This window comes from Gadus chalcogrammus, chromosome 15 (assembly GCF_026213295.1).
Source record: "Gadus chalcogrammus isolate NIFS_2021 chromosome 15, NIFS_Gcha_1.0, whole genome shotgun sequence".
Lineage (NCBI taxonomy): Eukaryota > Metazoa > Chordata > Actinopteri > Gadiformes > Gadidae > Gadus > Gadus chalcogrammus.
The window spans coordinates 9357712-9371903 of NC_079426.1; the positions used below are offsets into that span (position 1 = coordinate 9357712).

Genomic DNA, 14192 nt, shown 5'->3' on the forward strand with positions numbered 1-14192 from the left:
GCCCCTTACCGAAGCCCCTGCGCCTGGATGAGTAAGGGACGGGGAGGCAGGCTCTCGTCATGGCTCACTCGGCTCCCCCCTACGGCCGGAGTGGGATGGCGGCTGGAGGGGACCAGCCCCACCCCCTCAACGGGTGGGGCGGCGGCCAGCCAGGGGGGGTCCCACACCGCCACGCGCTACATGCAGAAGAAGAAGCAGCGGCGGCGGCGGCGGCACGGGTCCTCCTCGCCCATGGGGCGGGTCATACTCATCCACACCCCGGTGGACGGTAGGGGACGCACCGAGCCTCAGCACGCTGTTTACATCCATTATAATGCATCAACCATATCAATATCAACGGGAATACTAACCCCATAAATCATACCACCATGGAGAATAATATGAACACTAATAAGAACGGTTTGGACTTTCTAGCACCTTGATAAAAACCAAAGCATTTTATGGACAAACAAAGAGCAAAGGCCTGGCTTTATACTTTTGGAATATCGTTTGTGTGTATCATGGCTTTGTATGCAATGTGTGTGTGTTTGGGTGTGTGTGTGTTTGTGTGTAGGTGGGGAAGACAGTGAGGACATCCACACAGTGACGGTGGATAAGAGTCCAGATGGCCGTCTGGGCTTTAGCGTCCGCGGGGGGTCCGAACACGGGCTGGGGATATTCGTCAGCAAAGTGGAGGACGACAGCTCTGCAGGTGTGCAGACTTCTCCTCCTCTGTGTCTGTCTCTCATATTCTCTTTCTCCCTTTCTCTCTGTCCCTTTCTCTCTCTTTCTCTCTCTCTCTCCGTCTGTCTCTCTCTTCGTCTGTCTGTCTCTCTCTCTCTCTCTCTCTCTCTCTCTCTCTCTCTCTCTCTCTCTCTCTCTCTCTCTCTCTCTCTCTCTCTCTCTTTCTCTCTCTCCCTCTCTCTCTCTCTCTCGCACCCTCTGTCGCCAACTGACTTCCTTGAGTTATCTCCCTGTCACTCTGTTTCCCTCTCTCTCTCCCTCTCTCTCTCTCTCTCTCTCTCTCTCTCTCTCTCTCTCTCTCTCTCTCTCTCTCTCTCTCTCTCTTTCTCTTTCTCTGCCTCTGTCTCCATCTGTTTCCCTCTAGATATCCTCTGCCACTCTGTGTGTCCCTCTGTCTCACTTTTTCCCCTCTGTATTTGTCTCTTTGTCAGTCTGTATTTCCCTCTGCCTGTCTGTCCTTCCCTCCCTCCCTAAATTTGATCAGATTTTATTATCATATTGAACTATCCTGTCTTCTAAAGTGTTGAATCAATGCCAAAGTTAAACCAACCACTCTGTATCGATACGTCTGCTTCAGGGCTGAGGCTGGGGGTGCAGGACAGCCTAGTTGTGGTTAGGTTCTCCCACTCCCAGCCTGACTTATTGAGAAATATGGCTCACTCCAATACCTGCTGCTAAAAATGACGGTGTGCAAAAGAAAAATCATAAAAGATGTACATAGTTCACGGTTATATGGCGACGAAGAGATAAATGGCATGATGGTAAATACACCTTAATATGAAACCGAAATGTTAGACAGTGAAGCTTGTGGTGTTGTGCGGTGTGCAGAGCAGGCTGGGCTGTGTGTGGGGGACAAGCTGGTGGAGGTGAACGGGGTGAGCCTGGAGAGCATCACCATGAGCAGTGCTGTGAAGGTGCTGACCGGGAACCACAGGCTGAGGACGGTGGTCCGCAGGGTGGGCAAGGTGCCCGGCATCCGCTACTCCAAGGAGAAGACCACCTGGTGAGACCTGAGGAAGGGAGGAAACCTGGATGCATATTCATGGCCATTGATAGCGTATTAGGGGGGTTCGACTTCCAGCTGAAAGGTTCTTGGTTTGAACCCCCATTTCTGCAATCTGCCATTCTATATGAAGACGCCTACTGGCGCATTAATGACGTTTCCATATACGTTTTGCACTATAAATCATGTCAAAGTGTGACATACGAATGGCGTGTCGACGAGGTTGTAGTACATGTGGTCCTTTAGCGTGTTTATATGTGTGTGTGTGTGTTTGTGTGTGTGGTGTATGTGTGTATGTGTGCGTGCGCAGGGTGGACCTGATCCACAGGAGAATGGTGGTGGAGGAGAGTGGGCGCACGCCCTCCGATACCAGCTCCAACTGCTCTGCGCTGCGCAGGATCATCCACCTGTACACCACCTCTGACGACTACTGCCTGGGCTTCAACATCAGAGGGGGCAAGGAGTTCGGCCTGGGCATCTACGTGTCAAAGTAGGGACCAGAGCCTGTCTGATTCATGTCATCTTACGTTCGTTGTCACGGCGGTGGTTCCATGCAGCAGAATGAAAATGTTGGCGAGACATGCTGAATGTGCAGACGCGTTGGTCTTAAGTATGACTCCAGAGTCCAGACTGTTTCATTTCTATAGCCCTGAATCAGTACAGTCTATGAACGCTTTATAGGCCACATTATACAACATCCCCAGACCCTAAACCCCTCTGAAGGGCATGGGATACTCCCCAGGAAGACAGAAGCGGGTACCCTCCCTACAGGGATGAAGGAGTGCCACAGGGGCTTAATGAGCAGACAGTGGTAGCAAAAAGTGAAGCGGAATCAGTGATGGTAGATTAGTAGTGCGTTAGGAATGTAACTGCAAGCTAGTCTGTTACATTACATTAAGAGAGTTATCACATTTTCTTAAATGCTTGATCATTGCCAGCTGTCCACTCTAGTCCATGAGGTGGCGTAGTAGTAGAATTGTTCTAAATAAGTTTTGCCAAAGCTGTGGATATTCAAATGAACCTCTTACTGACTTCCTTACTGACTGTATGTTTCATCAAGACTGGACCCCGGGGGCCTGGCCGAGCTGCATGGCATCAAGATGGGTGACCAGATCCTCGCAGCCAATGGGGTGAGCTTTGAAGACATCACCCATAGCAACGCGGTGGAGGTGTTGAAGAGCCACACCCATGTGATGCTGACCATCAGGGTATGTACACCTCAGACCTTTCCATAGGTATAATGAACGATAATGACTTCATTGCCGAGTCTCTTTAAGTGCCCTGACACATAATGAATGCCCCGGCGTGTTAAACAACACAGAGGCTCTTTGAATTGAGGGTGCCCAAAAAAAAACAGACAGTTGGCTACCTTCCCATGAATTTCTAATGTGTGTGTGTGTGTGTGTGTGTGTGTGTGTGTGTGTGTGTGTGTGTGTGTGTGTGTGTGTGTGTGTGTGTGTGTGTGTGTGTGTGTGTGTGTTTCTGTGTGTGTGTGTGTGTGTGTGTGTCTGCATATGTGTGTTTGTGTGGGTGAGTGCGCGCGTGCATGCACAAAGTCTTAGGTCTGGCATTCCTGTGTGCTCATTTTACACCTCTGATCTCAGGTTCCATGTGTGAAAAACATCCAGGGACAGCGTTCATTATTCAGCGGCAGCCAGGGATCAGGTTTTATTCAGTAGAAAGCATATTTTATGCCCCCCTTATTCTTACATATGAAGCCATTGTGTTTAAAAATCACATTCAGGACCTTAAGGGGTTTGGTCACCCAACACCTCCGTACCTGCTGTGCTGAAGCATTGGAAGGAGACTTGGAGGGAGACTGGAGTATCAGCTCTTTGATGCTACATTAAGTGTCTTTGTGCAAGGGTCAGCCAAGGTCATCCAGCCAACATCACTCTTCTTCTGTGCCAAATGTTGTTACAGTTGGAGTAGCCTTTGAAAACGTAAATTCATATTTGGTACTGAAACCACACCACCTTCTTATTCAGGGTCTAAGCAAAGCTCCCTTTATAGGATATTCAGGACAGAATTATTTCAAAATGATTAAGAAATATTTCAATATTTTAACAAAATGATATTTATATTGTTTCAACAGGAGGCTGGAAGGTACCCAGCCTACAAAGAGATGGTGGCCGAATACAGTTGGCTGAACAAATGTATGGTCTATGTCGGATTAACATTAAACATACATATATATATATACAAATATATACAGCTGATGTAGTCTGAACCACATATTAAAAAGAAAAGCTCCAGTCTTGACATTACATTTTGCCAATAGGTTTTCAAGTGCCATGTCTGTTTTTGAATGAAGTTGGAGTTGGATGAAGATTGAGTCTTCACAGAACTAGATAAAAATAAATCGAGATTGGAAGAAAGTACATTTTTGCATCAGGAACCCCTTTTGGTTCGACCTTAATCTCAACCGCTTTGTAATGGTCATTCAATCGAACATTTTCAGTGGGATTAATGGCTCAGTTTAACACTACATTTAGTTTTTACTCTAACACTTATCTCCTTCCTTCCCTCTGTGTTCCCGCTCCCCCCCCCCCCCCAGTGTCCAACGGGGTCCCGGCGCCCTCCTCCCAGGGGTCCGACTCCTTCTCCTCGGCCTCTTCCCTGTCGTCGGGCACCCCGGTCAGCTCCCTCAGCGGCCTCTCCCAGGTCCTCTTCCCGCCGCCGTTCGGCTCCGACATGGTGGACGTGGCCATCTCCACGGAGGACCGCCCCCGGACCCCCCGGACCCCCCGCACCGCCGAGTCCTCCATGCAGACCGACCCGCAGGCCCCGCCCCCCCACAGCCGGCCGCCCTCCCCCTACGGCTCGCAGCCGGGGGGCGGGTGGGTCGCCACAGAGACCAGCCGCACGGTGGGGGCCACGGTGCTGCTGAGGGACACGCTGGTCCACGGGAAGGGGGAGAGGCCCCGGGACGGGAGCGCGGGCCCCCCGCCGGGGCGAGGGGACGGGGGCGGCCGGGCGAGGTCCAGGACGCTGTCTTCGGGGGAGCAGGAAGGGAGAGATGAAAGTACTAGTTCGGCCAAGACGGCGGTGCTGATGGCGCTGAGCCGGCCGCGGAAGCCAATCAGCCGCTCCCAGAGTCACGTCACGGAGAAGGGTGGGTCCGGACGCCATTTTGACTTTGGGAAAATCACGAGAACTTTTCCAAAAGTCTGCGTTATTTCTAAGTTTGGGTTTTAAGTATCAGGTATTTAGGTTAAACACGGTTTAGGTAAGAAAAGGTTTCGGTTAAACCTTGGATGCAAGCAAGAATTCAAATAGATGGATAAGTCAGATAGCATACAGCAATCAATTAGAATCCTAGCATTTCCTTTGAGACCCCTGGCAGAGGTCGAAGATGAGAATCAAATCCCACCTAATCCAGAATCACAGTATGATGGTTAGTTAGCCTCTCCTGTCTGGAGCTGATTCAGTCGCTCCAGTCGGTCCATTCTCTCGGTAATACGATATGCCTTCATAACCTCAAAAGATCCTGCTTAGAATTAACGGTCGTCTATTGACCAGCAAGTGACCTTAGAGTTACCTCTCTCTCGCTCGCTCTCTCTCTCTCTCTCTCTCTCTCTCTCTCTCTCTCTCTCTCTCTCTCTCTCTCTCTCTCTCTCTCTCTCTCTCTCTCTCTCTCTCTCTCTCTCTCTCTCTCTCGCTCTGACTCGCTGTCTCTCGCACTCACTCCCTCTCAATCTCTCCTGCACCATCTCTCTTTATTTCTCTCCCTCACCCTCTCCCCTGTTGCCTCACTCTCCCTATCTCTCTCTTTCCCTGTCTCCTGTAACCTCTTTCTCTCCCTCACCCTCACCCCCTCTCTCTCTCTGCCCTCACTCTCTCCGGAGAAGTTAACGACAACACTACATTCAGTTAACTGAATTAAGCTCGCTCCATATTCATCAAAGAACCCCAGAGTTCACAAAGCGCAGTGATGGATGGTTTCCCTTCCAAACTCCATTCCCCCGTAACCACTGTGGGGACGATTTAAACGGGAACGGACAGGATTCCATCCCGTCCCCTATCAAGTCCTCTAAGTTATGAGCTGTTGCTCATGCAATTTATCGTCTCTGCGGGCCCCAGAAAGTGGCAGAGCCCCAGGCGTGTGGCCCCAAGGTTGATTGGCTGTTTGTTATATAGGCCCCCGGGCACTTCCACTCCCAACAACTGCTGTGCCCTTTAATACATCACAGTGTGTTCAGGCAGCGGCGTTGTAAGCAGCAATTCATCAGCATTAGCCCGCCACCATCCGCCGCCCAAGATATAGCGCCGTGAATAAGAGGAGCAGACGGGAAGAGAAATCGACGGTCTGTTCTCATACAGGGTGTCACCGCGGTGATGGCGATGAGAGGGGGGCGTCACGATCCATAAAGCACGCATCAAGCAGTAAACACACAGATGTATATGAGCGGCCCTGTTGCGTCGTGCCGGTTGCTTGAACAACCGGAGAAAGCTACAGCCGGTTGGAGGACTGGGGATTGATGGTGTTTTTGATCAGACACGTATCTGTATTTGCGGCCATACTTCTTCATCAAGGCCTTCAACAAGTTTTCCTCTTTGGTTCTCTCATCCAAAGAGAAAACTTTATCCGTTTTTTTCAATGGTTCAACTTTATAACACTAAACTGAAACAACTATTTTATTTGAAATCAGAGGACAAGCAGAAGAAGAAGTCTCGGCAGAAGGACAAGAGCACCCCAGGAGGCGGGTCCACACTGCAGCGCTCCAAGACCTTCGTCAACCTGCTGTTCAAACGAGACCGCAAGGAGAAGAGCCGCTCTAAGTCGCCCTCGCGCCCCACCGACAGAGGTGAGAACCCACAGCGCTCACAAGAGTCTAACAATACCCTAAGGGCATACATCGTAAGCATGGGTGAAGCTGGGGTGAAGCTGGGGTGAAGCAGGGTTGAAGCTGGGGTAGGGAATCTGGAGAATCCCTCTGGAGCAAGCTAAGATTTGAAACTATCCAACCAGCATCTCAACAAAGATGACAAAAAGTGCTTCTGAAAAAAAAAAAGCCTACCTTAGCACTAATAACTGAGCTTCGCAAAACCCCACAATTTGGTTATGTTATGAAACCAATAGGAGTTAAACTTCTAACCTATGCTCTACCAGATTAATTTAAATGAATGAACAAAAGTGTCTGGTATTCAGAGTTGCACCCAAAGAAAACCAAACCTTGACTTTTAACTCTAAACTCTTTAGAGAAAAACGAGTGGAACGTCCTTACCCTGCAACCCACACACTTCAATATATGGCCAATTAGGTGTGGCCCTCCAATACTTACGTAACACTTCTTAATTCTATAGAGAAAAGCAGGGGCCGGCCCTTCCAGCTGCTGACCTCCCCCAGGGAGAGCCGTGCGGGGGTGAAGGAGGGCAGCAGCCCCCAGGTTCAGGCCGACACCCTGGGCCAGGTGCAGGGCATGGCCCACAGGCTGCTGGCCCCCGACGAGGTCACCGCCGTACTCAGACACTGTCGCAGGGTGAGCACGCACCTGCTGACATGCACTGTGACACGCTCACTCTGCAGACATTCTCCCTGTGTACGAGTGCATACGTGTGTGTGTGTGTGTGTTTGTGTTTTGGTGCTGTGTGTGTGTGTGTGTGTGTGTTTGTGTGTGTTTGTACACATGTGTGTGTATATGCATGTGTGCGTTGTGTGTTTGTGTAGCTGTGCGGATTTGAGCAGGTTCGCATGTATGCGTGTGTGTGTGTCTAGATGTGTGCATGTGTATGTTTGTGTATGTGTGCACAAGCGTGGGAGAACGTGTGTGTGTGTGTGTGTGTGTGTGTGTGTGTGTGTGTGTGTGTGTGTGTGTGTGTGTGTGTGTGTGTGTGTGTGTGTGTGTGTGTGTGTGTGTGTGTGTGTGTGTGTGCGTGTGTGTGCGTGATATGATTCTTTCATCAAGCGCTCATTCATCCGGGCACTCAGACAGACCAGCGACACATCACGGCCACCAAAGGGCAGTAATGATTTTGTGATTAAGTCACACGCGTTCACCACACTTATGCAGCTGTCTGAAGCCATGTGTGCGTGTGTGTGTCGGATTACCCCTCAGTCTGGATGGGATCGTATGTAAAGCATTGTCCCTTCGGTGTATCCGTCCAAGTCCCTCCTCCTGATGGACGTGACAGCCACCAGCGGTGACAAAGGACAGATTTGCCCTGTCATTTATGATTAGGGTCAAATATCAGCCGTCTCTTTCTCTCTCTCTCTCTCCGACACTCTAAACTGGGTAATCCGCTCCTTGCTCCCACACTCTGAAGGAGTGATCAGGCACCAGGGCCTCTTAAAGCACAATGAGTCCTCACTGATAATTGGCTGCTTAGACACCCAAGACTAGTGGGTTTAATGACCTAGTTCACTGCACGGAAAGGGGAACTTGTAAACTACATTACAACTGCATTTAATTTCTTTATATGTACTAATGTACATGCATGTTGATATTTTTATGTTCTTTGAAATGTCATAGAAAAAAATAAACAGGCTGATGCATCTCATTCGTGTACCATTGAGTTTCTTCTTTTTTTTTCCAGTTTCTGTCCGACAATGTGATTGAGGAGCTTGTGCGTCCCCTGCTGGCCATACTGGACAGGCCAGAGAAACTGCTGCTGCTCAGGGAGATAAGGTGAGAGGGCCTGTGGTGCTGTGTGGGCGTTCACATGTGTCCACATGTAGATCTGACTATTGGATGTCATGCAGGATGCTGATCCCGGCCAATGAGAGAGGCCAGTTCGACAGCATGGTCATGCCCTTTGAGCTGGAAGCTTATGAGATCCTCAAGAGTCGCTCCGGTAAGCAGGACTGTCAATCATCGCCTGCCCTCTGACCCTTCACCCTGTCGCTTCCTCAAGGTCGTCGTTCAATGTGATTTCAAGGTCATTCTGGACCTATAGTGTGAAATACTTGCGAAAAAAAGGGTAAGATACAAAACAAAACTAAGATGTAAAAAATGCAGCCGTGGTCAAATTATGAATAAAGCCGTAAAACGAGAAATGGTCAAGCTACTGGAGGGGTCCTATTGTACAGCTTACAAAGTACGGCGTAGACCAATCCTCTGTCACCCAGCGTGTCCCACTGTTGTCTCTCAGTGCGTTCCCCAGCGCTGCGCTCGCCCCGCGGGGGGACCCCACGACGGCACCTCATCACCCCCGTCCCAGGTAGCCTCTCTAGGGGCCGAACACCCACACCTCATCCATCACATGATACATCTGGCAAGACATGTGTGTGCGTATAAATATATGCGTGTGTATAATTATGTGTGTGTGTGTATGTGTGTGTGTGTGTGTGTGTGTGTGTGTGTATATTTATGTGTGTGTGTGTGTGTGTGTGTGTGTGTGTGTGTGTGTGTGTGTGTGTGTGTGTGTGTGTGTGTGTGTGTGTGTGTGTGTGTGTGTGTGTGTTTGTGTGTGTGTGTGTGTGTGTATATATATATACGTGTGTGTGTGTGTGTCTGTGTCTGTGTGGGTGTGTGTGTGTATATATATATATATGTATATATATTTGTGTGTGTGTGTGTGTGTGTGTGTGTGTGTGTGTGTGTGTGTGTGTGTGTGTGTGTGTGTGTGTGTGTGCGCGTGTGTGTGTGTTTGTGTGTATATATATATTCGTGTGTGTGTGTGTGTGTGTGTGTGTGCGTGCCCAGACTACCGGGGGGGCTTCCACCTGCAGCCGGCTCAGGGCGGCGGGCGGGACCGCCGGCTGGTGGAGGACCTGGAGCGGCTGCGCGAGGCGGGCCTCGGCGCCGGCCTGCTGCCCCCCTCCCGGGCCTTCACCCCCCTGCTCGACGTCCCCCTGGACGGCTACGGCCCCCCCGGCGCCCGCTCCCGCACCCCCTCCCCCAACCTCAGCCCGCGGCGCAGCGACCCCCCGCCGCCACGCCGGAGCGGGGCAGGTCGCCCGTGAGGAACGGGGGAGGGGGGCACCGCGGGCGGGGCCGGCGGGAGGCCAGCCCGGAGAGCCTGGCGGGGGGGAGGCGGGGGAGGTGGGGGCCAGCGGGGGCGGCGGCGGACGAAGAGGAGGAGGAGGCGGAGGGGGCGTACACGGAGGTCAGCATGAGGGTGCCTGCGGGCGGTGGTGGTGGTGGTGGTGGTGGTAGCCCCCCACCTCCCCCCGTTGAGAGAAGAGACCCCGTGGTCGGACTGGAGAACGGACAGCGGATCGTCGGGGAGACGCAGAACGGACACACGGGCAGGAGGAGCCCGAAGCGGTTGTCGGAGGAGTACGACGTTACCACGGTGACCATCTCTAAGATCAGACCGTCTTTGGGTGAGAGACCAGCCAGCTATAAACTTGCGTTTCCATCCCTGGCGGATAAATACGTAATCTTCACCACAAAGTGTCTGCTTGGAAAGTGTTATCTTTCGCAATATGTTCCCAGCTCCGAGAGAGATTAGTAATATCAAAGAATAATTTGTGGGTTATTGCATGGAAGCATGGAGGAGTTTTATTTATTTAGTTCTGCATGGAAATGACCATCGTTCATCATACACTCCCACAAAGATCTCTCCTTTGATATCATGAGAGGAATTTCAATGTTGTATTTCATGTGTTTGATATCTCACCAATAGAGGTCAGTAAATCATTAAAAAGAGGAGTAAAAAAAAAATCCAGTACATCAAACAACCGTGTAGATACGTACTTACCAAACAACCAATCTACAGACCTGCCTACCTCCCTACCTATCTGTGTATCTGTCTGTGTGTGTGTGCTTCTGTCTCCCTAGAGGTTCATCTAACTCTTCATGTTTTATAGGCATCAGCATCTCTGGAGGCATCGAGTCCAGAGTGCAGCCCGTGGTGAAGATCGAGAAGATCTTCCCCGGGGGCGCGGCCTCCACCAGCGAGTTCCTGAAGGTAAGACGCCCGCAGGACGGGAACCCTTCGACGAGTGATACCCAGTCCGCCACAGAGACTCTCTCTGGCTGACTGAAGCTTTTCCAAGAGTACACTTTAGTTCTGTCCAATCCTGGAACAGAACAAAAGAGTATTCTTAGTAGCGCCAGACAGTCGGGAGGACAGATGGTACACCGGGGCAGAGAGAGTGTTTTGACTGCACCATGTCATCCCCGTGGACGGTTGCCTGCTCCTGGAAGGCGTTGTGTGAGGGAAGAGTTGGAGGACAGGAGAGGGGGTGGGGGGGAAGAGGAAGAGAGGAAGAGAGAGGGAGGGAGCGCACCCTTGCGTGTCCACGGACTCGTACATTTTGGATGAGGTACATGGTTTCTGGAGGAGCTAATGTATTGGTAATATGTCTCCTTCTGCTGTAATTTGACGGTGGGTCGGTGATATTGGTTCAGGTTCACATGTGTGCATGGGACACGCACCCATTTGTACTGCTTTAACCGTACTTAGGGGATTAGGTTCAGTTAAGTTCAATTATGTTTGGCTTAGGCTCATTAGGCTAGGGTTGAGTTAAAATGACTCATTTTAACTCAAGATTAATCACATTCTTTTTGTGGAGTTGATTAGCATAAGGTATACTCTACTATAGTCTAGCATTGTACTATCGAGTCAGGGAAGTGGCTTCCAAGGATTGTGTTCAAGAGATGTTCCTTCAGGTGAAATAAGTGTAAGTGAAAGTAAGTGAATAACTGAAAAGCAACAAAAGAAAATACAGCAAAGAAGCTCCCTCATGGAACAAGGACACTGTGTGTTGGCTGAGCCATGCTAGCTGCCCGGTCTAACCTAGGGCCTCCCCGTCTGGTCCCGCGGCCCAGCTGGTGTCTGTGTTCTGCCAGGCTCTGGGCTATCTCCCACACCTTGAGTGCAGGAGGATATGAGGCCACTAGACCCCCAGTGTTAACATACATCCTGTCTCCGCACAGGCATGCAGTAGCAGTAGCAGCAGCAGCAGCACACTATCAGTTAGATACCGGTGTGTGTGTGTCTGTGTGAGTGTGTGTGTGTCTGTTGTGTGCGTCTGTGTGTGTGTGTGTGTGTGTGTGTGTCTGTCTCTAAGTGTGTGTGTGTGTGTGTTTAAATGTGTGTGTGTGTGTGTGTGTCTGTATGTGTGTGTGTTTGTGTGTGTGGGTGTGTGTGTGTGTGTCTGTCTCTAAGTGTGTGTGTGTGTGTGTGTTTAAATGTGTGTTTAGGTGTGTGTGTGTGTGTGTGCATGTGCACGTGTGTGTGTGTGTGTGTGTGTGTGTGTGTGTGTGGTGTGTGTGTGTGTGTGTGTGTGTGTGTGTGTGTGTGTGTGTGTGTGTGTGTGTGTGTGTGTGTGTGTGTGTGTGTGTGTGTATGGTGTGTGTCATGTACTGGCACTACAACAGTTGAACGTGTTTTGATGGATGTGATACAGTGGCCAAGGTTTCTATTCATCACATTATTTTTGGACGAGGACGTCCATTGGCCACAGAGCAGGAAGCGTTATGAATGAAGCACTCTGGGCTGTAAAGAGGATGTGGCAGATTAGGACCTGATTTATTTAATTCACCAAAAATTACTTTTTAAAAACAACTAAAGCCCTGTGTAATCCCCACTTTAGTTAAAAGGATGTAAATCTTTTGATGGCGTTCTCACAAAGGGATGTGGTCGTTTTCTGTCTCCCATGATATTTATTTCTATGCACATTTTAACTTTTAAGTTCAGTAAGTTAAAATGTGCATGTTACATATGCACATGTGTCCTGCTTTAACCATGCTTATGAAAATATTAGATTATAAAATGAGGTTGGATAAGGATAAGGTCAGGTCGGGTTAAGTTGTGGGTTGGATCTGTGTTTTAGCAAGGAACAATAAAGTATTGTTGATTCGCTGACACATGATGGTCAGAGAGGGATTGATAGATTTCATATGGAGAACGGTAAATACAGTTCACAGGAAGAAAGAAGGAGTTTGCACGAACAATGATAGAAAGGGAGAGGTTTGGATTCAAAGGAGTGTGCATGACAATGGGCAGCGGCTGTGTTTTGAGGGTGTTGCTAACCTTCACTGAGGGTGTATCCGTTAGGCAGGTGCATCCTCTCTGTGCCCTGATGACATCACAGGAAGTTACTCTCCTCAGGGTTCCAATCACGCCGATTACTCTGTCCTCATCTTGGAGGACAATGGGTGTGTGTGTGTGTTCCGTGAGTTTGTGTGTGTGTGTGTGTGTTCTGTGTGTGTGTCCTTGTATGTGTCCGTCTGTGTACGTTTAAGGCCCTGACAAAACGACAGGTTGCAGCTGGTCCTTCCCCCAGGATACTAACCCACCTAGCGCGTATCCAGGAGGCTTCCTGGATACGCCTGGGGTCACATACGTACCAAACAATCAGCTTAGGAACCTCTCAGGCCGGGGGGATGTAAAGATGGGTTCAAACCCAGTATCTGAAGATTAAATCTGTCGAGTCCCAAGGGGACCGCCAGCTCTCTGCTCTCGTCAACTTTGTGAGAGATCAGGAGTCCCATCGTCGACCTGGGTTAACGTGACTGGCTTTCTAAAAGGTTCTGTTGCCGTCCTGTATCCAATAGTCGCAGCAAAAAGCCAAAGGCTTAGAGCATAAGAGCCTAAGCAAAAGAGCCTTTCTTCCACTTTTCCCCGGGTTATTATTCTGTCCAACATGCACAAATTGGAAAGCAGTCAAAGAACAAAGTTTGCCTGAATGCCCGAGTGCGCATGTGTGTCAGTGCATGAGTATATTTTCTTCCATCCACCTTGCCTTGTGCTGAATGAGGAGGGTTATACAGAGCTTTAGTAATGGCCTTCGGTGTAGGGATATTCATGGGATCAGAGAAGCCCAAGTCTCCCAAGCGTATGTCTGATTCCTGCTGGGCTGCAGTCCCAGCAGACTTATCAGAGCCGGTCTGATTCTTGAGGAATTCTGGAAAGAGGGACGCATGGCTTGAATAATGAGCGACACAGGGACAAGGAGCAGTATGGGCATAAAGAGTCCATATTTAGGTGAAAGTATTACTTTTATTACTTTATTTATTACTTTTTTTTCTCTGCATGTGTCTGTATGTGTATGTGTCTCTCTCTATGAGTGTGTCTCTGTATATGTCTATGTGTGTATGTCTGTGTGTGCGTGGGTCTCTCTCTACAAGTGTGTCTCTCTCTGTGTATGTCTATCTGTGTGTATGTGTCTGTATGTGTCTCTCTCTATGAGTTTGTCTCTGTCTATGTCTAAATGTTTGTGCATGTGGGTGTCTCTCTCTACGACTGAGTCTCTGTCTGTGTGTGTGTGTGTGTGTGTGTGTGTGTGTGTGTGTGTGTGTGTGTGTATGTGTGTGTGTGTGTGTGTGTGTGTGTGTGTGTGTGTGTGTGTGTGGGTGTGTGTGTGTGTGTGTGTGTGTCCCTCTATCTGAAGGCTGGGTACGAGCTGGTGTCAGTAGACGGCGAGTCGCTGCAGCGCGTCACTCACCAGCACGCCGTGGACGCCATCCGCCGCGCCTTCGGCCACCACGGAAGGAACGCCATGGTGTTTGTCGTCAAGGTCCCCAGGAACAAGACTCTGCCCGGCGGGGGGGCCGGGGGCCCTGCAGACTGA

General features: G+C 50.0%; 1 protein-coding gene across 1 annotated transcript; it reads left to right on the forward strand.

Annotated features, from left to right (window-relative positions):
- Positions 1–59: 59 nt before the first annotated feature.
- Positions 60–14192, forward strand: LOC130404983 (PDZ domain-containing protein 7-like). The gene is given in 18 exon segments (XM_056609937.1): positions 60–149; positions 151–268; positions 554–693; positions 1554–1726; positions 2037–2216; positions 2787–2934; positions 3822–3882; positions 4284–4841; positions 6379–6534; positions 7034–7209; positions 8264–8355; positions 8430–8521; positions 8819–8887; positions 9373–9531; positions 9534–9711; positions 9853–9995; positions 10482–10582; positions 14013–14192. Coding segments are annotated over 18 exon segments (2814 nt in total).